Genomic DNA, 24,563 nt, shown 5'->3' on the forward strand with positions numbered 1-24,563 from the left:
CCCCTGCTTCTATGAGGGTGTTCCTCCACCCACCCACCCAAACCCACCTCCCTGCCCTCGATTCTCCTACACTGGGGCATCTATCGAGCCTTCATAGGACCAAGGACCTCTCCTCCCATTGATGCAGGTCATTGAGTATTGCTGAGGGACCTAGGGGAAGATTTAGGAAGGAGGCTTTGTCCTTGGCATTCTTAAACCATGAGCAACACTTCTAGCAGAGTTGGGAGTCGGGGTGACCAGATCAGTAGCAGCATATCCTGCCAGTGTGACCTCAGAAGGAACTCTCTTCGCCTAGAACAAGCTGTTTGAGAGCATCCAGGAAGGCAAATACGAGTTTCCAGACAAAGACTGGGCTCACATCTCCAACGAGGCCAAAGACCTCATCTCTAAGCTTTTGGTTCGAGATGCGAAGCAGAGACTCAGCGCTGCCCAAGTTCTGCAGCATCCATGGGTACAAGGGGTGAGTGACCACAGGATGGGTGGCATGAAACCTCTACTGGCCTACAGGAGGTGTCACAAAGAAGTTCTCCCCTCACGGTGCGGCTTCCCCAAGCTGGGGACAGGTGGGACAGCAGCTCCCGTCATCCTATGGTAGAGGGAATGACTCCTGGCTCAGCTCCTTGATGTGCCATAGATTTGCCTCTCAACCTGGCCACCCCCTCTCACCAAACCCCTAGTACTCTGTGAGGATTTGGCACATAGATCCCTCTGTTAGCAAAGGCACCCATCCCAGGAAGCAGTCTGGAGTTGCCATTCAGGGTCTGTGGCATAAAACATTATTAGCTAAGAGTACCCAGAAGCAAGCAAGCTCCTGCAGCTTATGTGACTGCATTAGGGTCATGTGATTCTCCTTGCAGCTGGGAGTCAGGGCCCTAAAAGGCAAGTGGTAGTGTTTCCATGAGTTCAGAAACCATGTCCTCGATATAAAACTAAATCCTTTGTGTCCTCTCTGGCACAGAACTTGAGCTTTCCCCTCCAAGAAGTCTCTGTCCTTGGCCTGCCAGGCCCTACCCAGCCTCTGTCATCCTGCTGAAGGAGGCAAGCATTGCCTGCCCAGAGAGATGCCAGGGTAGCTCAGTGGCTAATTCCCATCCACACCATGTCAGAGCCACACTGTAGAGAGAGGAGTAAAGCCCAGGCCTGGAGAGAGGGATGCCTTGTAGAATGGTGTGATGGATGCTAGAGGAACTGCCAGAGAGGACACAAAGGAACAAGGCCTCTGCTTGACATGGGGTGGTAGGGGAAGTGACCTTTGAAATGGTGAGAGTGTACTTCTCTTACTCTGACTTCAGAAGGTCTGACCCCACAGTAGTAATAACCAAGTCTCCATGCTGGGCCAAGCACCTTCAATAACATGCCCCCTCTGCTGGCCTGGGTGGGGGCAGCTCTTGGAAAATGGGAGCAACATTACCCACAATCTGTCCTTCCCATTCTAGCAAGCTCCAGAAAGGGGACTCCCCACGCCGCAAGTCCTTCAGAGGTAAACCGCTTCCATCCTCCCCTCTGCCTTCTCACATGGGCCTTGACTTTCCCTCAGAGTTCAGCCACGTGTGGGGGATGGGCCGGTCTCCAGGCTCTGTGGCGCCCCCTCCGGGAGAGTTCTCTGGCCACTACCCCTCAATCCTCTACTGATCTCCATAGATTCCTCTCTCTCAGCTTCATCTCAGCCCCTTTTCAGAAAAAAAAAAAAAAACAAAAAACAAAAAAAAAAAAAACCTGTTTTCTACTCACTTGAACATGACTGTGAATCACCATTTATACCCCAAAGATGGTCCTTATCTCTGGATCATCTTCACAGGAGGGTTCTGCTTCTAGCAGATGGAGAGGAGGGGTTCAGGGCCTCCATAAGACAGAGGGGCAAGTTAACATATATACTGTTAGGCACACAAGAATGATAATGACCTCTGTGTCTTAAATCCTTACCACATATCCAGTGTAGTACTAAAGGCATTTCATGTGCAGTCATGTGTTGTTCAAAGACCAGGGTCCATCCTGAAAAACGCAGTGAGAGAAATGCCCAGACTTCAGACCCCAGCACTAAAATTAGAAAAGAGAAAAGAACTACAATTTCCTCACGTACAGTCATCAGAGCTGGCACTGGGTGATACAGTCACATGGTATGTGTCAGCAACTGAAACGCCATGCAGCAAATGACTATGCTATTTCTTCACAACAAACTTAAGTTTTCCAGTGTCCATTTTAGAGATGGAAAAGGTAAGAGTCAGTGGGCTCAAGTTAACTTGTGCTAGGACACAGAGCGGCTGTAGATAAATTCCTACCAAGCTCTGCCCATTGAGGTGGAGCTAGGCTGGGCAGGAACTCCCTTGGGAACTCCCTTGGGAACTCAGCCTCATGCAGACCTATATTCAGCATCCATGGGGTTCTGAACCACTGCTACCCAAAGCAGAAGGAGCTACCCAAAAGGGTCTCTCTTTGTTCACCCCAGGCTGCCTCCACCTGGCTGGCACTCTCACCCAGCTAAGCTGTTGCAGATGCTTGCACGTGCCAAACCCCAGGTCCCTCTAAGATGATAACTCAACAGAGCCAAAGTGTCTGGCAGATGCCCACCTAGGCTAGGCTCTAGGAGCACAGATAGAAGTAGCACAGGCCTGTACCAGAGCCCCTGCTTGTTGGGAAACGGAGACAACTGCAGCGCCTACCTTGGGAAGAGCTGGGGCAAGGGTAGAGGCTGGAGGTGGGTGCTCTGAGAACGGACCATTTGCCCTGACTGTCCTGCCCATGTGGCTCAAAGCCCATTCTCACCTTAGTCAAGCAAGGTTGGAAACCAGGCAAAGCTACTTTGGAAAGAGCAGCATGGGCCGGGAAAACCTGCTTGGATTTATAGAACGCAGCAGTAGGTAGGTACCTCCAAGAGCCTGCGTGGCTGATCTCAACCCCACTGCCCTCTTCTCCATGCCTTTCCTGGACCTACAGAAACAGCAGCACCATGGACTTGACACTCTTCGCAGCTGAGGCCATTGCTCTTAACCGCCAGCTGTCTCAGCATGAGGAGGATGAACTGGCTGAGGAACAGGAGGCCCTGGCTGAGGGCCTCTGCTCCATGAAGCTGTCCCCTCCATCCAAATCTCGCCTGGCACGAAGACGAGCCCTGGCCCAGGCTGGCCGAAGCCAAGATGCAAACCCATGTTCGACACCCGCAGGGCTCTGAACCACTGCAGGCACACCTTGTAGGCCTGTCCTGGCAGTGCCCCCCCTGAAAACCTGTAAGGTCAAAGTGTGAAGCAAGCCGAGGGACCTGCCCTGCAGCCCCAGCAGGCCTTTACCATCCACAAAGGCTCCTGGTTCCCACCCATCCCCCATTTCCCTCCGAGGAGAAAGCTTTTTCCAAAGGGGTTGTCTTTGAAAAGGAAAGCAATCACTTGTCACTTTGCATAATCGCCTGCAGCAGGAACATCTCTTTGCCGGGGCTCCAAAGGCTTCCCAATGTGCAGATCCTGGATCCAGCTTGCGGTGGGGGCTGCAGGAGCTGCAGCCCTCAGGGAGCCCGCTTCCAGGAGCTGACAGAAGCTGCGGACACACACGTGCCTCTTCTCCCCTGCACTGTCACAATCCTCCCACCTTCCCTGTCCTACAGACGTCCTCTCTGCTTGTCCTCTCCCTGGCTGAGCAAAGCCATCCCCTCAATTCAGGAAGGGCAGGGAGCCAGATCAGTCTTCCGGTCTGTAGCACAGAGAAGCACGTAATCTTTCTTTGCCGTGACCGAAACGTGTTCCTCATTTATCATCATCTTCCATGTTTGGGATTGCTGCTAAAGTCAGTATTATTTCTTTTTAAAAATATGTTTGCTTTTTTTAACCATGTTCTTCTGGCAATCATAGAACTTCAGACTTGCACTGCAAGCCCCGTGGATTTCCCCAAGCAGATATCATGCACTTGGGTTTTAATCCTCTTCCCCACAGTCTCAACTGATTTTAAGCTGTTACTATGATGAAAACGTTAGAGACTGGTGTCTTCGTATCTTTGTCTGCCGCTGCCGCCTTCTTCCCAGGTCGTCTGTGGAGAGAGAGGCACAAACCCAGGGCAGTCAGACTGCTGTGTCTGAGAGGAATCCCTGCGCCCTGCTCTGAGGAATGCTGGGCCTACTGCCCCAGGCATGAAGGCACAGTCACTGTCGGATAAGCTGTGGAGTCACATAAAACAGATGTGCATATGTGACGTACAACACTAGTCAACCACAATCACCAAAATTCTCTCATAACTTGTGCTTGTTTTAATAAATAATTTAAAATGCTGCCTGTGGCAGCCTTGTTGGTCCTTTCTTCAACTGCAGGCTCGAAGAAGAGGCAGACCTCCCAGATAGGGGCTGAGCCTAGTGAGATTGGAAGAGGGATTCCCAAATGTAATACCACGTGGATCCACAAGGTGAGGTTTGCATTTCTGTCTGTAGTTTAGGAAAGGAGAGTCCTCAAACTTCATGTCTATAACAACTCTGCTTACGAGAGGCTATTTACCAAGAAGAGGTTGAGGTGGGGTCAGTAGCCATCACATAGCAGGTTTCAAAAGGAGCTGTAATAGAGGCCCCTGTACCCGCCCCACCCCCACCCCAGAAGACCATAGCTCCCCATCTAAAGCATTGCTATGCCCTTATTGCAGACCTGATGTATGCCCAGGCCTGCACTTGTCCTACCAGATTGATGACAAAGAGAAGTGGTGCCTCCCATCCATACCCAGACTAGAGGGAGCTGGGTAGAAAGGGCCTTTTTAACTTCCCAAGGTGTCGAGAGGGAATCCAGTATCAGGGCTCAGGTCATGGGCTACCCGTTATCCTGTGGTATGAATGTCTGCATGTTGTGGCATGGTTGATGGTCTTCTGTTAGCATCTCTTCATCCACCTGAGGTGAGGTCATCTGGAAAAGCAGATTTGCAGAATGGCCCAAAGGCTCCCTCCTAGCCCCTGGACATCCAGAACTAGGAAATGAATTCAGTCTGTGGACTCGAGCACTGGCCTGGTCAGTCCTCCAACAAGTTCCCAATCTTGCTGCAGCCCAAGACCCCAAGCTCTCACCCTTCTAGCCTTTGCTCAAGCTATGCCCTCCCACCCGCCTCCTCACACTGGTCCCGCTCCCTTGGAAAGCTGTTTTACATGATACAGTGCAGCTTTGGTTTTGCTAACAATTGTACATTTATAAAGTAGCAGGTCCATTCTAAGTAGTTTACAGGCATTTCATTTGCACAGCTGTTCTATGGGCACATGAAAAACAGGCAGACAAAGTAAAAGAAGGGGGCCCAGAGCTGGATAGCTAGGAATGAATGATGGGACTTGGGTTCTTTCCAGTGAGGCTTGGAACCCAGAGCCTTGCTGCTTTGGTTCAAGTCCTAGCTCAGCCACTCATGGGCTTTGTTTCACAGAAAAATTGCTTACAAGCCCATCTCTTAGCAGCTCTCAATGAGCATAGTGGTGTTTAGCACACTAAGTAGTAAAAAGTATGAAGTAATGATGGCGAAGGGAGCCGGGCAGTGGTGGCGCACGCCTTTAATCCCAGCACTTGGGAGGCAGAGTCAGGCAGATTTCTGAGTTCAAGGCCAACCTGGTCTACAAAGTGGGTTCCAGGACAGCCAGGGCTACACAGAGAAACCCTGTCTCCAAAAAACAAACAACAACAACAACAACAAAAACGTGATGGTGAAGGGGGCATCCAACAGGTAGCCCATTGTCTGTGGTTATCTTGCTGTACTTACCTTGTCTCCTGGGTGGATTAATAAAACTGTCATACCAAGCTTGGAAATAAGCTGCCCCTTTCCTTCCCCAGGGAGTCCTCTGAGAGCCCCTGTGTGGTATGTAGATTGATCTGACTTTGAGATGTCAAGATTGCTGGCCTCAGAGATCCTTACTTTGATTGGCTGCTCTCCCTACCACTGTGTTCTGGGGGTCCCTGTCAGAGGGGCAGCTGTGGTGCCAGGGAACAGTCTGCTATTGGAAGCTGGAGGTTCTGGGTTCTAGTCCTGCCTGTACAGAGGTTCTGGGTTCTAGTCCTGCCTGTACAGTGGTGTACTGCGAGGTCCTAGCTCTGCTGGACAGAGACATGTATAGAGGATGCTCAGAGGGAGCGCTGCGATACAGTGCTTTGTGTAAGCATTGAAACTTTGGATGGACAGTAAAAGCCAGTTTTCCAGCCCCAGGGATCACACTGGACTGTAGTCTTCAGGGAGCTGACAGAGGCTGATGGCATTTGTGTCTCTACTATCAACCTCCTCTGGCAGTCCTTCCATCTTGGAAGGAGAGCTGGTTCCAGCAACCTAGTGTCTCAGACCCCAGACCTCATTTCTCAAATCCAGCTAGAAGTCATTGGTCTAGCTCCAGTACTAGTTTCAGTTGGAACCTGGGAGCTCTGACCATGACTAACCAAGTCCTTGGGCTTACACGTGTCCACGTTGAACTCTAGGGCCTCATCTCCCTCCTGGTCCACAGCCCCTTGCCAGACCCAGCTCCACAGCCAGCTTAGTTGGTCTCATGCCAACTACACCAGCAGCTTCAGGTCTGGAGAGACCCTAGGAGCAAGGTCCCCAGAAGGCTGACATTCTTGTTTCCATGGTAGCAGTTGCCTTGGAAGCTGCTTCTCTGACTTCAGCTTCTGAACCATCCAAGAAAGCTGCCCGTCCCCCAGGGGACCAGTGAATTAATCACACTCTGTTCCAGGGTTCTCACCCATCGTGGAAAATAAATAGAACCAAACTAAGCTGGGGCTCATTCAACCATTCTCCTTCCACACACTCAACCCACACTTGGACTTGGCATTTCGGGGAAAGAAAGGGCATAGAGACACCTTCCGTAGTCAGGTACTTCATAGCAGACACTCACCATAGGTAGACATCTCTGTAGGCAGACACCCTCTCAGCCTTTGCCTCACTGGGAGACAAGAGAGATTCCATGGTGAGGCTGAGTATGTGCCATGACTCAGTGGCACTCTGAGTCCCATGGCTCCACGAGAACCCAGGCTCCCATGAGAAGTACTCTGGTACTTTGAAGGGGTAAGAACTCATGGAACTTAGGCTGCTGCAACTCACTGTCTCCCACAGACAGCTCCCTTGAACTCAATTCTAACTGCAAGTACATCAGCATGTATTTCCTCAGGGGTTGTCTAGCCTACACTGAAGGAGGAATGGGAGAGCAAGCAGTTGAGTGTGGTGAACGTGTGGGTGCATGTGCACATGTGTGTGCATGCATGGAGAGGCCAGACGTCAAACTCAGATGTTCAGGAGCCATTCATCCTGGGATTTTGTTTTGTTTCTGAAAGAAAAGTTTCTCATCGGGACCTGAGACTTACTGATTCAGATACATCAGCTGGCCAGTGATCCTCAGGGACCTGTCTGTGCCCTCTACAGCAATGGAATTATTAGTGCGCGTCACCCTGCCTCGCTTTTAGTGTTTGTTCTGGGAATCAAACTGAAGTCCTCATGCTTGCACAACAAGTGCTTTACTGACTAAACCATCTCCCCAGTGCCACCACAATGCCAAGCAGAATGTCTAAATTTGAATTTGGACACTGGGTTTTAAAGATCGGAATGTTCTTGAATCTGGCTGGAGGTACAGTGCCTGATGTTAGAGCAAATGGTGAAGGCCAGCCCAGGCCCAGGGCATCTGTCTTGATGACAGTGTGGAAGAGCCACTCTTGGCCTTGGACCTTGAGAGGAGCCGGTACTGGCTCTACTAACCCGTAGCGATGCCACCACTTAAGGGAGAGTGGGAGGCAAGGCATTGTGAAAGGTGCTGAGACTCCTGAGGGAACTCGGATTCATGGCCATTTATTTATTTTCACAACTCCTTCTAAAGCTAGCTTCAGAGATGCTTTACAAAGGACAGAGACATGAGATATAAACTGGTGACAAATTAGAGGAAAACTCACGCCTTATCCTAGAAACATAAAGATGGTGGTGGAAGGCTTGGCTTCAGAGGCTCCATCTCTATGGGACCTGAGGGGCCATCCAAGCTCTGTGGTCCTACAGCTGAGGCTTCTGTCAGGCCCTTGGGACCCTTTTAGCCCCACCCCCACAGTGTAAAGCAGGAAAGGACTGTTGATAGAGAGATGGAGCTTACTTTAGGCCCTCTTCCCTATTGACTCAAGGTGGAGATGTAGGGCCAAGCCCAGAGCTCTGTCCTATCCTTTATCTGGAAACTTCAGCCGGGTCTCTGTAGCATAGCATTCTGCAGAGTATGAGGCTGGAAGGCCATGTAACTGCTATGGGGGGAGCAACTGTGAAGTCGAGACTTTGTCCAAACCTGGAAAAAATCTCATCCTGAGACCCGCAGGTGTAGGACTGTCCTCCCTGCTCTGGACTGGCATGACCTGCCTGTAGCTTTGCAACCCTCATCTCTGCCACCCTTGAGGTAGTCATGTAGCTTGGTGGCCAGGTTACAGGCTAAACTTCCTCTCACCTTATAGGGACATGTCTAGAAAGCACCTGGAATTCCTCTTCATGCAAATGAAGCATTCCCCAGCACCTCAAGCCCAGCCAATGATGTACATTCATCCCAAAACTCCCTACCCACTCCCCAAGATTTACATACTCCTTAATCCTGCCCCCAGTAAAGAATTGTTTCACTGAAAGTTGTCTCTGGAGAAGGCTGTTTCTCTCCCATTAACCCCAACCAAGATCCTGCCTAACTCACCAGCCCCAGTTAAGCTTCACTCCTGCCCAGCCCAGTACATGGATACCCAGAGGGGAGAAGCAGACTAAGATAAGGAGCAGAGTTCACAATCTCCAAAAGAAGCAGAACAAAGAAGAGAAGGAGCCCTTCTGGCAGAGTAGCCCAGGCATGGTCAGAAAGGCCTCGTGGGAATGGCTGTCCATGTAGGTCTTGAGGGATAAGGAGAGGTTTGCTAGACAGCAAGCACTAGGGAAATGCTCAACAAGGAGAAGGAAAGAAGAGCTTGAGGAGGGAGAAGCAGTAGAGGTGGGGGACGGGGGGTGGGGGAGGGATTGTGAGGCTGGTGGAGATCGAAGGCCTGGTGGTAAGAAACGGGCAATGAAAGGGAAGCCTGGGGATTCCGTGCAGGGTAATGTGACCTTGAGAAGTGTCTCCAGGTTAGAGCAGGGAACAGGCCTGTGCTGGAGGACTGGGAATGCTCTGAAACATGTAGGTCCAGCGAATGCAATTAATGATGGGGGTTGGAGCTAGGCTCTGGGAAAGAGGGACAGGAATCAGGACCAGACTTGATTGCGTTACCACGGCTCAGGCTCAGTTCAGTTGGTCCTCCAAACAGGCTAACCAGGTTAGCCAGGCTGGGTAGAGGTACTCGAGCTAAGAGGTCCCTACCATGTCCCAGTTCGTAACACTTCTTGCCCAGTCCCTCTGTCCATCCCTCCCCTACCCAACTGGCTCTTCCCAGCCAGGAATTGCCAGGGGCTTAGCCTTTTCTCCTACTAGAAGCTATAGTGGGGTGGTACCAATTCCTACCTGAGATATATGGAGCTTCTTAAGATCAAAACTTGGGCTAAGACCTCTCAGCCCTACCTAGGGCCAGCAGCTGACAGAATGGTTGAAGAAGCATGGAAGGCACAGGGAAGAGAAGACCTGGGGGACTACCTCCTTCCATGTTTCCAAGCAGGGCCCTAGGTTCACCGCTAGGCCAAGGGGCAGAGACCAGCAGAGTCAGCCTTGAGCATGTGACTGGGAAGTCTCCTTACATCCTTACCCCCCCACCCCAGCACCATATGAAGCCTTAGTAAGCCCAGTCTTTCTGCTCAGGAACCAACAGTGGAACCTAGGCTGCCTGCCCACTGGACCCTGGGGACACAAACAGAAGCTCATATTGCAGGCTCGTGAATAACTCATCATCTGCTTGCTGCCTGCCCCTCTGAGAAACCTGTTTCCTAGGCCTGCCCCTGAGCCCGCCTTGCATTTCTTTAAACTTTAATAGGCCCAGGCTCCAAGGCAACTGAACAGGGTCCACAGAGCTGGGACAAAAGTTGAGCAGAACTTGGGCCCAGCTCCCTCAGGTCCCAGTTGATAGCTGATAGAGGAGGACCCCATGGGGCAGACCCACCTGCCTAGAACCCTGGCCAAAGTGGAAATGTGGCCAAGCAGGAACTCCAAGAGTGGCCTCTGGCTTCAGAGCCCTTCACAGGAGGAAGAGTAAACTGGGGTGTTGAGGTCAAGCTAAGCCTTGGGGCCCCTGGAAAACTGGGATAAGGTTGCAGATAAATCCCAGGCTCAGACCGGCCTAAAGACTTACAGCCCAGAAGTTTCCACCCTGGATCTGGTGCTCCAACAAAGAAGCATCCATCCAAGAAGACCAAGACTCCCAGGAGGCCTGGAAGCAGCGCCCTGGGTAGACCTGCATGGACATCCCCATTAGCACCAGAGATTTCCGCTGCCTGCAGCTGGCCTGTGTGTCCCTCGGCCTGGTGGCCGGCAGCATCATCATTGGTGTCTCCGTGTCCAAGGCTGCCGCTGCTGTGGGTGGTATCTTTCTTGGTGCTGCTGGGCTTGGTGAGCAGACGCTGGGCTGAGACAAAGGGAAGGGACTTTTCTGGGAAGCAGGTCTGGTGAGGTGAATAGGAGGTGAAGGGCTGGTCTGGTCAGTGGGAATTGGTTGGAGAGAGCAAAAGCCTAAGTTATAAACAGTACAGCCTCGGAATGCAGGAAGGGGAGCTGGCTTGGGGATTGGCTGAGGGTGCTGGGGACGGCAAGGGAGGACGGACAGGCTGTTGCCTCACACCTTGACCTGGTGGGATCTTGTGTTTGTGGCAGGATTCATCAGCCTGGTTGGAGTGAGGTGATAGAGGCCTGTAAAATGAGACAGCTCAGACAAAAGACTCTCCTCCATTGTGTCAGCAGCAGTTTGTCTGTCTGTCTGTTCTGGTCAGGCCCATTGATGTAGAATGCCATCTCTCACTCCACTTCCCTGTCCCAGGAGAACTTGGAGCTCCATATCTTTAAACACTGAGTGCCAGGAACACTTAGTCAGCAGGGCAGGTGCCCACCCTATGGCTTCCTGGCCATCAGGTCCGAGTGGGGAGGAGCAGCAGTGGAGCCTACAAGGTCACTCTAGAGGTCTTGGGAGAGGAGAGAGCTGGAGATGGAAGGGGAGAGGGGGACAGTGATATTGGTGTCACCTGGCCCAGTTCTAGCTATAAAAGGAAAGTGACCAACCTGCTCTTCACCTGAGCAGAGTAGAGCCAAGAGCCTGCAAACCTGAGGCCTGTACAGCATGTAGCTCCTTCCCCAGATAGGTACTGAATCCCCAGCTGGGGCTGAGTGCTGGGGAGACACACACACACACACACACACACACACATACCTCCCATTTGCACCCCCACAGTCCTGATCCTTTGTTCCTGTGCCTCCTACATCACCTTCATAAACAAACCACCCACCCCAGCCTCCCGCATCTCATACCAATCAGGCCTTCCCCATCACAGCATCCTGTGTCCCTCTTCAGGGCTCCTCATCTTCGCCTACCCCTTCCTGAAGGCTCGGTTCAACCTGGACCACATCCTACCTGCCATAGGTGAGCATTTCCTCCCCCACAAACCCTTTGTGTGCAAACCTGTGAGCGACTGTCAGTGAGCATGCCCACATGTGAGACTGCTCCTGGATGAGTGTGTGTGTGTGTGTGTGTGTGTGTGTGTGTGTGTGTGTGTGTGGTATGCCAGTGTCACCATGGCTACAGAGTAGCAGAATCCAGCTGCTGCCTGAGCAGACATAGCTAAACCTCAGGAATGTATCTCCCTTAAGAGTCTTTTTACTCCTCAAAGTCTCCAAGCTCTCCAGATGACACTCTCGTTCCCAGCCCACTAAACACCTTCTATTGCCTTGGATCCCACAACCTCTTAATAGTTCCCAGTTGGCTTCCACAGCCCACACCCAAACACCCAACACCTTCAGTCCTGTGGAGCTTCACATACACCACCTCCCACCTTAAGAACCTACTACCTCTGGCCAGGTGTGGTGGTGCACACCTTTAATCTCAGCACTAAGAAGGCAGAGAAAAACAGATCTCTGAGTTCAAGGCCAGCCTGGTCTAGATAGTAAATGCCAGAACAACCAGGGCTACACAGAGAAACCCTGTCTCAAAAACAAAACAAAACAAAAACCACTATACCACTTTTTCAAGGATTTGTTTCTTCTGCCCTTCCCCAAATCAGCCCAGATAATGTGATCTAGAGGAGCACAGGAGAGCAGAGACAGTCACCTATGGAGATTAAACCACAGAAAGAACTTCCTTTCTCAAGCTGGGCTTCATTTGGGAATGACCCAGTAGATGGGAATTTGGGCTGCTCTTATCCTGCAGGAAACCTGAGAGTCCATCCTAACTCAGGACCAGACCATGGGGAGGGAAGATCTAGCAACAACAGCAATAAAGAAGGTAAGTGCCTGACATTCTGAACTCCATCTTTTGTCTCTGCTATCTGACTAGGTAGCTCTGTAGATCCTGGGAGGAACCTTGAAGGTCATAGGCAGGGAGGGGTCCCCACCCAAGTGAAGCGGTGATGTTGAGTCAGCGTCCATATGTGCAAGCCCTTCTCATTTGTCTTTAGGGTTTCTCTGTCCCTCCCAGCATGGACAGAAGGCCTCCTGCTTTCTCTTCCCTTACCCACTGGGCCTCATGCCCTGGTTACTGTCCACCCTCCTCCCGGTGCTGAAATGTGGCTCTTGACAATGATGCCTGAAACTAGGCATCTTCTCCCTTCCTGACCTTGTTCTCCACACTGGGAAACCCAGGGAGGAGTGTCTCCAAGGCAACCCAATCCCATATGTTGATATGTCCTTCTCCTAGTGTTACTCAGCAGAAGGGTCCGTTCCAGATGCTGCCCCAACATACATACATACATTAACAGCTGGGTTCTCACAAACCACATGCTGGCAAGTACTACAACAAACTTGATTTTTTTTTGTTGTTTTCTTTGTTTTTTTCATATGGAGTAACTGAAGCACAGAAAGATTGCATGACTCATCAAAGATCACACCTGAGAGCAGTGGGACCAGGGCTGAAACCGTAGCTCCCAAGTCTGCTCCCCATACTGTACTTGGTCCCTAGGACTCCCCTTCTCCCTCTCCATCCTAGCTCTGCCCTGGAGCATTCTGACCCCTGCTCTCTTTGGACTTTCTGATCCGACAACCCAATAGGGGTCTGTACTCAGGCATCCCTATTCTGCTGTCTCCTCCAGGAGGCCGTGGCGGCCTGTCCACGGTGACCAGGACCCTGGAGAAGCTGAAGCCTGGAGGCCGGGGAACTGAGGAGGGCTAAACCCTGCCTCATGTCTCACCCTCCCCACTCCCCATACTCAGGGTCCTCCTTCAAGCTGGAAGATGCAGAGATGAGCCCTGGGAATGCTGGGCCTACCTTGTCTTCCAATGAGGTTCTCCCTAACAGATTCCTTCACTCCTGGCATCGTGAAAAGACCCTCAGGACCTTCTTCCCTGGCCTCATTGTTCTGGACATCTCAACTTTGCTCCTTCATTGATCCCTTATTGGAATTTGATCAAGAGCCCTGACTAGAGTCAGAGATAGTATTTTATCCCGGCCATAGAAGCTGACCACAGGAACCACAGGTGGGGGGTCCTGGCTGAGGCTGTCATGTCTATGTCAGGAGCAGAGGTGACCATTGGCAAGGTAACTTTCCAGCTAAGCCCAATGCTGGCACAGTTGCTGTTGATCTTCTTCACTCAGGGCCGTGAAGCGCCTGGCTCCAGACAGCCCTCCCAAGCCCCCATCTCCTATTCTTCCCCCTCCTCTTGGCAAGAAGAAGGCTCCTTGTTTCCTCTAGAAGGCCAGCTCAGAATCCCATAGCTACATGGCCCCCATGTCCTGTTCTAGGAGCCTGTGACCCCTCTCTCTCAGAACCTCCAGGAAGGCTTGAGTTCTTTTTCACAAAGACAGTTGTGTTTGTTAGTTTGTTTGTCTTAAGACAGGCTCTCATAGCCTAAGCTTATGTTATGTGTTCAATGATGTCTAGCTAAAGTTAGCAATTTTATGTGTTCTCAGTTCTGAGTACTGAACCTGGGGTCTTGTACACACTAGGCAATCGCTCTGCTCAGCTCTATCCCTGGCTCTCACACAAACAATTCTCAAGCCTACCTAAGTATGATGAGTGATGCTTTTTTCCCCTAATCCCTAGCACAAGGCAGGGCACACAGTAGCTGCTCAGCAAATGCTAATGGCTTAAATTAAGTTGAGAAAAAAAAAAAAACCTACCCACTAGGCTTTCCTGGGGAGGTTCATTATGGCATCCACAGTGAGGTTTGAAGTGGGGAGGTTCAGGTACACATGCCCAGGCAGAAGGTTGCCACAGCCTCCGTGTCTACAGCTGCAGGAACAGCAATATTGTTTGATCTCCACAGACACCCTCCTTGTCTTGCTTTGAGAAGACAAGCTGGGAACAGTCTGATTCTTGCAGGGCCTATCCAAATGACTCTTCTCAGAAGCCTTCTCTGACATTGCCTCAGTAGTTCCAAAGAGACCTGATCACTTGAGTGACTCTGGTCTGTTTCTCCTTGTTAAGCATGAGAGCGGAGAGCCAGGTCCACAGAAGATACCCTGTGGACACTGGGAAGCAGGCGACAATGGGAGAGCCCATCTTGGGCAGATGAGAAAGCCGATGTATCTCAGGATAAAGGACTCATTAGGTGCCCAGGAAAAGTCATGGAGACAAGCTCTGCGACCAGGTTTCCTCTCTGCATAGCCACAGAGCCCAGCTCCCTACCAGCAACGGGCTAACATCCACAAGGGGTGGATTTCACAAATGCTGGTCAGATGTAGACACTGGTTCCTTCAGCTTTCTCTCCACTGCCCTCTTGCCTGCTCCTCGTCACTTGTCTCTTCCATCTCCTCAGCACCATCACCACTCACCTCTCCCCCTGATGGACGAGGAACCCCTTCCTCCTACTTCACCTCTGTGCTTCAAAGAAATGCCCAAAGACAGAGGTGGGAATTGCAGATATATACCTAAGCTGTGGAGAAGGTGGCTCCCCTCTATTTGGCCCTCCCAGAAATGATAGCCCTAAAATAGGATATGGTAAGCCTGATACCTGAGAGGAATCATAAAGAACTAGTTGTGACCACTGAGGAATAAGTTAAAATATAGTCACATGAAAAAAGCAAGAGCTACATTCATTGGAGACTCCGGCAGAGCCTTGAGGTGAGTGGGAGTTCTGGAGGGCCTGGCCCTACCAGTCCCCTCTTTTCCCTGCTGTGGACTTTCTGAAACCTCCATTCCTCCAACGCATGTGGATCTTCAGATACAACCTCTCCAGTTGTACCCACCCTCCCCAGTGACCCCTGTGAGGCACACCTTCCCTCTTGTTAGAGAAGAGAGGAGGTGGGGCCAAGTTTGCAGTAGTTTATGTAGTTCTTGGTTAGTACTTGAGCAACGACAGAACACTCCAGTGGTCCTAATGGATATAGGAGTGGACAGTGGGAGAGAGATCTCTTCCAGGAGAATACTCAGAAAGGAAACTGAGTCTTTCCAGAAGTCCCAACACCTGGACTCTGGGCCATAACTGAGCCAGTCCAGAGAACACAATAGTAAACCAAAGTAGGGTGATGCTTGATCGAGGCACCCCCCTGAAGTCACATCCTCTCTGGATCTCTCTGGAGGAAAGCGGCTCTAGCTAAGGGAGTGGAAATGAGACTCTCATGTTGGGTCAGGCCTCCAGGGGCAGAGCAAGAAGCCAGGAGCCTTGTGCCTGATGGCTGTGGCAGATCCTCACTGGCCGGTGCTCTGTGGACATATCAGGTGGATTTGTGAATGGATGAATGAAGGGACAGTGGACAGAGATGTCCTCCAACCACACCCTTCTGTATCTATCCAGGCCTCTCTCTGCAACAAAATCCAGCTGCAAGCTGCCTCTGGACCTTCACATGCCTATAGGGGCATGTGGCCACGCCCCTTTCTAGAATGCTAGGCTCCTGGCTATTTAAGGAAGAGGTGCTGAAAAAAACAACAAAGTTTCACCTCTGGGGAAACTCTGTCTTCCCCCTCCCTAGTACCAGGCCCTCCAGGGTTGCAGAAATGCTAGAGAACGCAGGCAGGGGCGTCCTGAAAGGAGCCGCACTGTTTCCACGCAGGGTGGGGAAAACTACAGCCTAGACAGTGTGGGCGGTGGGGAATTAGTTGCTGGGGCGTTCACAACCCACGAACTCGAAGGAGCGAAGGCGAGAAGGACATGTGCGAGGCTTCTCGGCTGGAGGCAACCGGTGGGAGCTGGGAGAGATTGATCGCCCACATTGGGAAGGGGCTCCGCCCGCGGCGCGAGGTTGCTGTAGACCACAGCCGGGCTCTGTTATCCCAGCCCGCCGCTGCCTCCCACTCACCGCCGATGCTGCCACGGTCTCCAATGAAGTCTCTGAGAGTCGGCAGAGAGGAACTGACCGCTCATCTCGGCCTGGCGTGCCCACTCTCCCGGAGTCCCTATCCGGCAGTCGTTGGCTGATCCAGCTCTCCCAGGCGAGGCACGGATCCCGCGCGCCTTGAGCTGGATCTGGATCGACCCTTTGAACACCGAGACACCAGGACTCCCCTCAGGGGTCAGCCGGGTCACAGCAGGGAAGTGTCCACATTCTCTCAGGCAAGTGAAGTTGCAGAAATTGGGGGAGGGGAGTGCTAATAAGTGGGCAAGGACTCTGGAAGGAAATGCTTATCCTGCTCTGAACTCCTAGAGAAAGGAAGGTACCAGACAAGGAGCCAGGGACCTCTGATCTTGAGAAAACAAGTTTAAAAGAGAAAGAGGAATAAGAGAACCAGAGACAGACTGGCTGCTTTGCCTTTCCTCTACCCAGTTGAATCTACCCTATAGCTTTCCTTGGCCCTCTATGTTTCTCCCATGCCCAAAGCTGAGAGAAGCTGGCAGATAGCAACTCCAAATCTGAGAGACAAGTGAATCCCTGAAGACAGCCTTCCCTGGCTTCTCTGAGCAGTGTTCCCTTTCCGTTTGTGTCGCTAATAATCATAGAGCACTGAGAAGAGACAGGTACATCAGTGGGGCCTGCAGTCCTGGACAAAGGAAGCCCCATGACTAGGGGACCCTGAGCTGAGTGGCACACCATCTACACAGGAAGGTAGAGCTGGGGGGACTAGCTGAGGGCAGAGCTGACTAGGAGACCAGCTGGTGAGCTCAGCCCCAGCAGAGCAGAGTCAGGAGGGCTACCTGGAGGAGTCTGGGCTCAGGGACCAACAGATGGTCCAGGAGGGTTTTAACCATGAGAAGAAATGGGGAATGCGCAAGGTTAAGTATTGGGACAAGAGTAAAAAGGATGGACTGCAAAGATCCATGGCAGGGATCTAAAAGGTCCCAAGAGGGGTTGCAGGTGTGTGGAGGGGATCCTGAGGGTGAAGGAGGGACCACAGCAGAGCTTGGGTCCTGATTTTGTGACCTTTGTGGAAAACGGCAACAGTAAAGAAATCTACATAAAGAGGCAGTGTTCCCAGGAAGTGTGGCTCAGGTGGCTTCAAAAGCAGAAAATAAATGCGGAACAATATTCATTAAGCTCAGTGACAAGGGAGTCACCAGTGATATTGATGGACAGAGAGGCAGGAATATAATAGGACAGTAACCAGACTAGTGTGGCCCTTGTAGGCCATGTATTCAAGAAGGGAAGAGACTGCTTGCTCAAAACCATGATTGGCTTGGGTTGAAGATGACACAGGCAACAGTTCCCAGGAGGAGGTATGGTCCACTGAGAATCTCACCCAGGCCCGGAAGGGGAGTCGTGACCATGCAGCTTTGGGTATGCAGTGGGCTGGTGACACCAGTGAGATTTCTTCTTACCTCCCAGGCTTAATTTAAGAGTTTGGGTGAAGACTTGAGAAGGCAGGAAGCTGGACTGAGATAGGGCTGAGGGTCAGCACTGGCAGGACAGAGAGATGGGACAAAATCACAAAAGTAGCTAACATAAGCTCAGTGTGGATTGCAGGTGGACAGAGAGAGAATCAGAGACACGAGGACCATGGGGATTGGCTCTGGGGGTTGTATGCCACCAAAGAACAGCTATAGCAAGGAACCGTGTGCAGTCCTGGAACTGCAATGGCTTAGCTGCAGACTTAGGACGCACAGCCTCGGTTTTAGGCTGGGCCTTGCCCTGTTTTAGCACCAGGTTTGTGACCTTGGGTAATTAATTTAACCTGAATCTGTGTTTTCTCATTTGTCTAAAAGAGATGGTAATGTGTTTACTTCTTAAGATTGTCATAGGGTTAAATGAATTAATGTATATAAGGGTTTATATCATTGTTCATTTTCTAATGTTATAGCAAAACCTAAGACTGGGGAACTTACAGTAACTTATACTATTCTGGAGACTGTGAGGCCAAGAGAAGAGGGCTGGCCTATATTCCCTAACCACTGTTTTGAGACAGGATCGATCTCTCTCTCTCTCTCTCTCTCTATCTATCTATCTATCTATATATGTATATATATATATGTGTGTGTGTGTGTGTGTATGTATATGTATATATATATATATATGTATATATATATATATATACACATATGTATGCATGGCCTCTACCTCCTGAGTACTGGAATTAAAGGCATGTGCTACCTTGCTCAGCTCTTAATCACTTTTTAAAAATTATTTTATTTATTTATTTTATGTATATATGAGTACACTGTAGCTGTCTTCAGACATACCAGATGAGGGCATTGGATCCCATTACAGATGGTTGTGAGCCACCATGTGGTTGCTGGGAATTGAACTCAGGACCTCTGGAAGAGCAGTCAGTGCTCTTAACCTCTGAGCCATCTCTCCAGCCCTCCTAATCACCCTTTTTTTTTTTTTTTAAGTGATTGGCCTTACATTCAGGCCCCACTAAGAAATCTGATTCTTCATGAGTTGGGGAGAGATGAGCCATACTTGAATCATAACAGCTTGGAATATCTTTGGGCACACAGTAGGTGCTGTCATAGAGTCTATACTCTGATGGAAGTAGGGGGATAGTGGAGAACAGGGTGTAAGGCTTCTCCAAGGTGGGCTGGCCCAGGGTGATACCAAGGATGATGAAGTCCTGGAGGTCACCATGGGGGCAGAGCAGCTGAAATGGGGAGAAAGAACTGGGCAATGGAGATAAGATGTCAAAGAACTAAGGGAGCACAGGCCAGGAGGACTACTGGACCTCGGCAAGCTAGGACGGGGAGGAGGGATAAGTGGGGCCGAAGGAAGGACAGCCCCCCTCCAACAGTCTAAAGTCCCCACCAACCATCCTTCCTATTGCTCCAGGTAACTGAGTTACTGTTGTGGAGGCAGAGGTCTAGACTCAGTCTGCCCATACATGTCCCCTGGCTAGGGAGCAGGAACACATCTGAGAGCATCAGGAAATACTGAGAGGAAATAAAAGACCCACGGCAGCAGAGCCAGTGCTGCCTGCATGGCTACAAAGGTTGGTCTAATGAACACAGAGCTGTGACTAATGCAGAGTCCTTTGTCCCTTGGGCCATCCACTGTGCTAGAATGAGAGCCTCTGAAGCCTGTGGAGACCTTTTAAATGGGACTCCTACCTCACAGGTGGGTGTGTGACTGTGAAATGGCCCATGAGGGGATCTGGAACTGCTTGCTGGCTAGAGTCATGAAGACCACTGTAAGCAGAAAAGCATCATGGGGGCACCTGGATCAGAACTCCTCACCCCATGACCTCTCCTGGGGCTACGGCTCTCAGGCACCTCATTCACCTTCCACCACAAGCAGGAGGTATCTAGAGACACACTGCTCAGCAGAAGCTCCCCTCCACCAGGTGGGAATATGTCAGCTCACGTCTGCAGTTCTGCATGCAATGCAGCAGTGGCCTGGGTATGTTTGGCCCATGAGCATGCATGTAGGGAAGGAAGGTGATGGGCGTTACACACTGGGAGACAGGATGACAGAGCCCAGGAATCACGCACAAACTAGAAAGCCAGGCCTTCCAAATTTCCTCCTCCTCAAGCATTGTTTCTAGGCTGGTGTGGTGTGTGTTTGTGTGTGTGTGTGTGAACGCGCGCACGCGCGTGCATTCGCATATGTCAGAGGGTGGGAAAACTTCTAGCCATTAACTGGGAAGGGCTGATGGTGTTTCTGGACCCTGGGGAGGCAGAATCCATTTGGCAAATGCTGAGAACTTTCAGTGTAATGAATAAGCTCCAGCAGGCAATGAGTAACAGCAATGGGGGAGGCTCCCTGAGGATGGGTGGAGTTGAGGATAAAATGAGCATTAGTCTGGGTTTCCAGAGGAGAGGCCTTGCCCAAACTTTAGGGACTAAGAGTTCCCACTCAAAGACAACAAGGGCTTTGACTGAGCAAAAAGACTGGTCACACGTGGAAGACAACTTGGAAGAGTCACTAAAGCAAAGTTCTTTTAGTCCACACAATGGGCTCTTCAGGGTTCTGTGCTGGGCTTGAGGGCTTTGACTGGGATGAGGCACAAAGGACCAGGAGGATTTACTGCAGCAACAGAAGGAGATCAAGAGGTCAAGAGGACTCTGTTGGCTCCTCAAGGTGAGCGCTGTGCTAGGCTCCCTGTTTCTCTCTCTGCAATGCCACCTGTGGAGCTACCTGATTACTACCTTCTCTACCTAGGACCTTTTTCTGACATTGTCATTGCGATTTCAACACAGCTCACAAACTATGTTCTCCCGGGTCTTCATGCCTGTGACCTCATATTATAAGTCAGAATTCCCAAATACAAGTCATAAATGCTGGAGTTTGGTGTGGGGGTTTGGGAGTTGTTTTTGATGATTATGAGACAGTCTAACTATGTAGCCCAGGCTGGCCTAGAAATCACCAAGAACCATCTGCCTCTGCCTCTCAAGTGCTGGAATCAAAGGCCTGTGCCTAACTGTACCACTGTGTCCTGCTCCTGTGTCGTTTGTTTGAGAAGTCACATTCTGACACAGTGACTATATTGTTGTTGCTTCTGCATAGATCTGGTTTTACTAAGCCAGTGGTATTCCCAGAACTAGACCCATATAGAGATTCCAAGAAAGGGATTTCAACACCCATAGATTGGACTTTCATTCTTAATTTGTTTTGTGTGTGCATGTGTAATTGTAGGTGCAAACATTCTAATCACATGTGTGGAGGTCAGAGGGCAACTTTTCACTTGGTTCTTTCCTACCCTCTTGCTTTAAGCTCTCAGGTGGGAGTTTCTCGTGTTCCTGCCTCTGTCCTGTGTACCCCAGGCTAGCTGAGGAGCAGTGAGCTTCCAGATGATTCTCCTGCTCCACCTCCCATCTTGCAATAGGGGCACTGGAATTACAGATGCCCGCCCCCACATCTGGTCTTTTATTTGTTTCAGGGACACTTTACTTGTGTTCCAGGAATCAGATTCAGGTCGTCAGCCTCAGGCAGCAAGCACTTTTACCTACTGAGCCATCCCCTCTCCAGCCCCCATAGATAAGGCTTTTGAAGCTAAGTCCAACTGCAGAGTCCCAGGTGGTAAAATGGAAGTGGGCCTGGAGTTTACTAGACTGCACTATCTAGAAAGGGTCCAGGATCCAGATCGTGGGTAAATGCCCCTCTCAACTGAACATCAGAAGCTTAATCACACTCACAGGCCACCCATACCAGAGCCTCATCTGATGTCCAGGAAAGTTAATATCATTGCTGTGTCTACTGGAACATAGTGAGGGGCAGACAGCAGGTCTCATAGGTCCTGGGTCTGGCTCTTGGGTAAATGGCTAGACATCTTCCTGCTTCATTTTCTTCACATGAGCAAGAAGAAACCAGACCAGATTAGCCCCAGGCCTCCACCACTTGGAGGGTGGGAGGACTGTTTAAAACCCCAAAGCTGCCTTTTCGTTAGGACTAAGGAATAAGAGAAGGAAAAGGGTTCATTTAACCAGCGACCTGTACTTTACAATGAGTCTCTCTTTAAAAAAAAAAAAAAGTGATTTATATACTGTTGCTTTCTTCAGACATAACATAAGAAGGCATTGGGTTCTATTACAGATGGTTATCAGCCACCATGTGTGGTTGCTAGGAATTGAACTCAGGACCTCTGGAAGTGCAATCTGTGGTCTTAACTGCTAAGCCATCTCTCTAGCCACACAATTAGTCTCTTAATTACAGCCTGAAGGCTTCCTGGAGGAAAGGTGAAGGTAAGATTATCTGCAGATTCTTCCCATTGGATAGGTAGCTTCCCAGGGTTGCTCAAGATGTCCTGGGCAACTTGCTGACACCGCAGGCAGCCCCAGGACTGAGCCCAGATTGGAGGTTAATAAGCTCCTTCCCTTCTCACTCACCCTCTTGCTGTGTGTCTGCAGGATCACCAAAGTTTGCCCCTGACATGTGCGCCATTCTGGTCAGGCAGAGGGACAGAGCTTGACACGTGCGGGGCGTGGGCAGGCCAATGCCGCCAGCAAAGAAGAGCCCAGAGACCCTGGCCCCAGCGCCCCCGGGCCGTTCCCGAAGTCTTCTGCGGGGTCTGCCATCGCCCGCTCTCTGCTGTGCCTGTGGCTTGTGCGTGCTGCTGGCAGGCCTGAACGTGACCCTGGTGGGAGCTTTCGCCGCCTTCCTGCCAGGACACAACGTTCCGCTGGTGGTGGGGCCCGCGCTGCTCGTGCTGGCGTTCGGCTTCTTCGCTGCCTGCTGCGTGTGCAGCCGCCGGGGCCCCGTGCCCCGTGCGCGCTCCTCTGCCACCGCGGGCCAGGGTGGCGGGCGTCCAGGGACTGTGGCACTGGAGATGGAAAGCAGCGAGCGCACGGCACAGGACACGACAGCGGTGCAGCTCAGTCCAGCAGCCTCGGCTGCATCCTCTGGCCGCTCCAGCCCCGGCCCGGGTCTCTTTGCCCTGGACCCCCCTGAACCTGCAACCGGGGCTCCCTACTTGCTGCGCATGGAAGGGACCCAGCCCAACTTCCCTCGGGACCCGGCTGCCTCCTAGTGGGCCAGGAGAAGAGGGGAGGGGGGCTGCTGTAGGGGAGAGGGAAGGCCCAGGACTGAGCATAAGTGGCCTCATCTGTACCTTCTCTAGAACTTCCAATAGGGAGAGTGTTGTTATGGGAGTGGCTCTCACACCCCTAAGAGAGCAGAGCTTTGATCTCTTAGGTGGAGTCTCTAAGAGCTACTTCATCCTCTCCTCCTCCTCTCCACATTGATGAAACTGGACCCCGGATCTGGAAACCTGTCCCTCCCCGAGAACTACGGAGGAAACCTCATCCAATCTCGAGAACCTAGGAAGGCCCTCAGAATGGAAAGAGGGATGAAGGTCGAGCTAACTCTACCGGGCTCTGTGCACTGTGACAAGCGTCTAGCCCTCCTGCCCTTCTCCTTGTTTCTAGTCCAACAAGCCCTTTAGGTTTAATTGGGGAACAAAGGTTCTGACTTCAGGATGATCCCTGGGATAAGCTGGATAGAGCACATCCATCCTTTCTATGTGACAAAGGTCGGGGGAGCTGAGGCTGAGGTCCTCCGTGGTGAGAAGTCTTTTCAGTCCTGAAGGTCTGTGTGTGATTTTCCACTGCTAGCAGCAACACCCACTTGGCAGCACCCGCTGCCATGACTGTGCCACCCCGTGCATTCCAGCTGTGTGCCTCGCTCAATAAAGCCCCTTCGGAGTCAGTACTCTGTGATGTGCAGGTGGGGGAGGAGCTGACTGGGGGTCTCTGATGAACACCTGGATCCTGGAGTGGTGGGAGCCCATAGCTAAACACTTCAGCATCCTGGCACCAGCCCTCCTTGGAGATCTAGAAAGGGGATCCCAGGGGAGAGGAGTGTGTGACTGGACAAGATGGCCTCTGAGACCCTGCACACCTGGGAATGTCCAGGGAGAAGCTGTCAGATGTGTGGCTGGGTGGGGATAGGCGTGATTGCTTGAATCACGTGTGTCAGTGTTTAAGATAACTATTGATGTCCCACGTGGGTAGGAGAGTATTATGGGTAGCATTTGAGCGTGTGGCCACCCAGCACAAGACAGGGAAGGGAGGAGAGCTCCAAGGGCCATGCAAAGCCCAGACCTTCTTCAGGCCTAGCTAGGCTTGAAGTTTGGGCCCAGCCAGTGATCTGAGCAGGTGGATGAGGGCTCCTGATATCGATATAAGGAGGGCCCTAGCAAGAAGGCCCAGAGAACAGAAGACTAGGGGAAAGTTCTATGTCTCTGAGCTATGACCTCCTTCTCATTTCAGGTATCCAAGCAAGAACTGATGGTGGCCCATGCTAGCCCACCATCCCTTGACAGGCTTTAACAGCCCTCCTTTCTCTGTCCATGCTGGGCTCAATGAGGACCCGGTACTTCCCCACAGCCCTGGGGCTCTTTCTTCCTTCATCTGCTGCCTTGTCCTCCTCTCCTGCTGTCTCCCAGGGACTTAAATGGAAGCAGATTTACCAGCGATTTGTTCACACAAGCCAGTAGTCTGACCTTTGAAGCACCCAGTACCTGGAATATCGGGCCTCCTCTTGGAACATCTTGTCACCTCTATTGGGGATGTGTTGGCGTGCACCTGTGTATGCACATGTGTGTGTTTGTGGCCATTCCCAGGCTCAAACTCTTCTGAGTTAGTGCTCTGCCATCCCAAACACTAACTTCTTCTGCTTCCTTGAAAGTAGCCAGAAAGAGAGGTTCCCATTGATGCAATCTTAGGTGAGATCCGGACCTCCCTTCCCCCAACGCCATATGAAGTGACACCTTTATACACC

General features: G+C 51.3%; 3 protein-coding genes and 1 long non-coding RNA gene across 10 annotated transcripts in view; 3 read left to right on the plus strand and 1 right to left on the minus strand.

The window, feature by feature from the left end:
- The window catches only part of Mknk1 (MAPK interacting serine/threonine kinase 1), a 40,634-nt gene extending 36,380 nt beyond the window's left edge, over positions 1-4,254 (plus strand). For 2 of the 5 annotated variants that reach the window (XM_031378252.1, XM_031378253.1), the window contains 3 exons: positions 296-460; positions 1,437-1,480; positions 2,935-4,254. In XM_031378252.1, coding sequence (XP_031234112.1) covers positions 296-460; positions 1,437-1,480; positions 2,935-3,169 — 444 coding nt within the window. In that variant the 3' untranslated portion in view covers positions 3,170-4,254. Of the gene's footprint in view, positions 1-295; positions 461-1,436; positions 1,987-2,934 lie in introns of those variants that run through there. The other 3 variants (XM_031378255.1, XM_031378254.1, XM_031378256.1) reach the window with 3 other exon arrangements.
- On the minus strand, positions 4,212-6,558 carry LOC116096446. Its single transcript, XR_004121010.1, has 3 exons — positions 6,383-6,558; positions 4,780-4,868; positions 4,212-4,330 (listed from the first exon to the last, which is right to left on the minus strand). It is a non-coding gene; the product is annotated as an uncharacterized LOC116096446 (long non-coding RNA).
- A 3,410-nt stretch (positions 6,559-9,968) lies between these two features.
- On the plus strand, positions 9,969-13,459 carry Kncn (kinocilin). 3 transcript variants are annotated; one of them, XM_031376851.1, is made up of 4 exons: positions 9,969-10,453; positions 11,406-11,474; positions 12,258-12,332; positions 13,135-13,459. In XM_031376851.1, exons 1-4 carry the CDS (start codon positions 10,303-10,305, stop codon positions 13,212-13,214), a joined length of 375 nt encoding a protein of 124 aa, XP_031232711.1. In that variant the 5' UTR covers positions 9,969-10,302; the 3' UTR covers positions 13,215-13,459. The 3 variants fall into 3 exon arrangements, with proteins under 3 accessions (XP_031232711.1, XP_031232710.1, XP_031232712.1); XM_031376850.1 differs by having other exon boundaries at positions 12,228-12,332; positions 13,135-13,378; XM_031376852.1 differs by lacking the exon at positions 11,406-11,474 and having other exon boundaries at positions 10,303-10,453; positions 13,135-13,289.
- Positions 13,460-16,023: 2,564 nt separating this feature from the next.
- Tmem275 (transmembrane protein 275) lies at positions 16,024-23,490 on the plus strand. The gene is made up of 2 exons (XM_031376853.1): positions 16,024-16,534; positions 22,193-23,490. Exon 2 carries the CDS (start codon positions 22,279-22,281, stop codon positions 22,810-22,812), a length of 534 nt encoding a protein of 177 aa, XP_031232713.1. The 5' UTR covers positions 16,024-16,534; positions 22,193-22,278; the 3' UTR covers positions 22,813-23,490.
- Positions 23,491-24,563: the final 1,073 nt, after the last annotated feature.

The sequence above is a fragment of the Mastomys coucha genome, unplaced genomic scaffold (assembly GCF_008632895.1).
Source record: "Mastomys coucha isolate ucsf_1 unplaced genomic scaffold, UCSF_Mcou_1 pScaffold18, whole genome shotgun sequence".
Lineage (NCBI taxonomy): Eukaryota > Metazoa > Chordata > Mammalia > Rodentia > Muridae > Mastomys > Mastomys coucha.

Bases quoted from the DNA above. Each gene is read 5' to 3' on its own strand.
- Kncn (XM_031376850.1), top strand. From the start codon at position 10,303: ATGGACATCCCCATTAGCACCAGAGATTTCCGCTGCCTGCAGCTGGCC. The intron at 11,475-12,227 runs GTGAGCATTTCC...ATGACCCAGTAG, and splicing joins CCACATCCTACCTGCCATAG to ATGGGAATTTGGGCTGCTCT. The intron at 12,333-13,134 runs GTAAGTGCCTGA...TGTCTCCTCCAG, and splicing joins CAACAACAGCAATAAAGAAG to GAGGCCGTGGCGGCCTGTCC.
- Tmem275 (XM_031376853.1), top strand. From the start codon at position 22,279: ATGCCGCCAGCAAAGAAGAGCCCAGAGACCCTGGCCCCAGCGCCCCCG.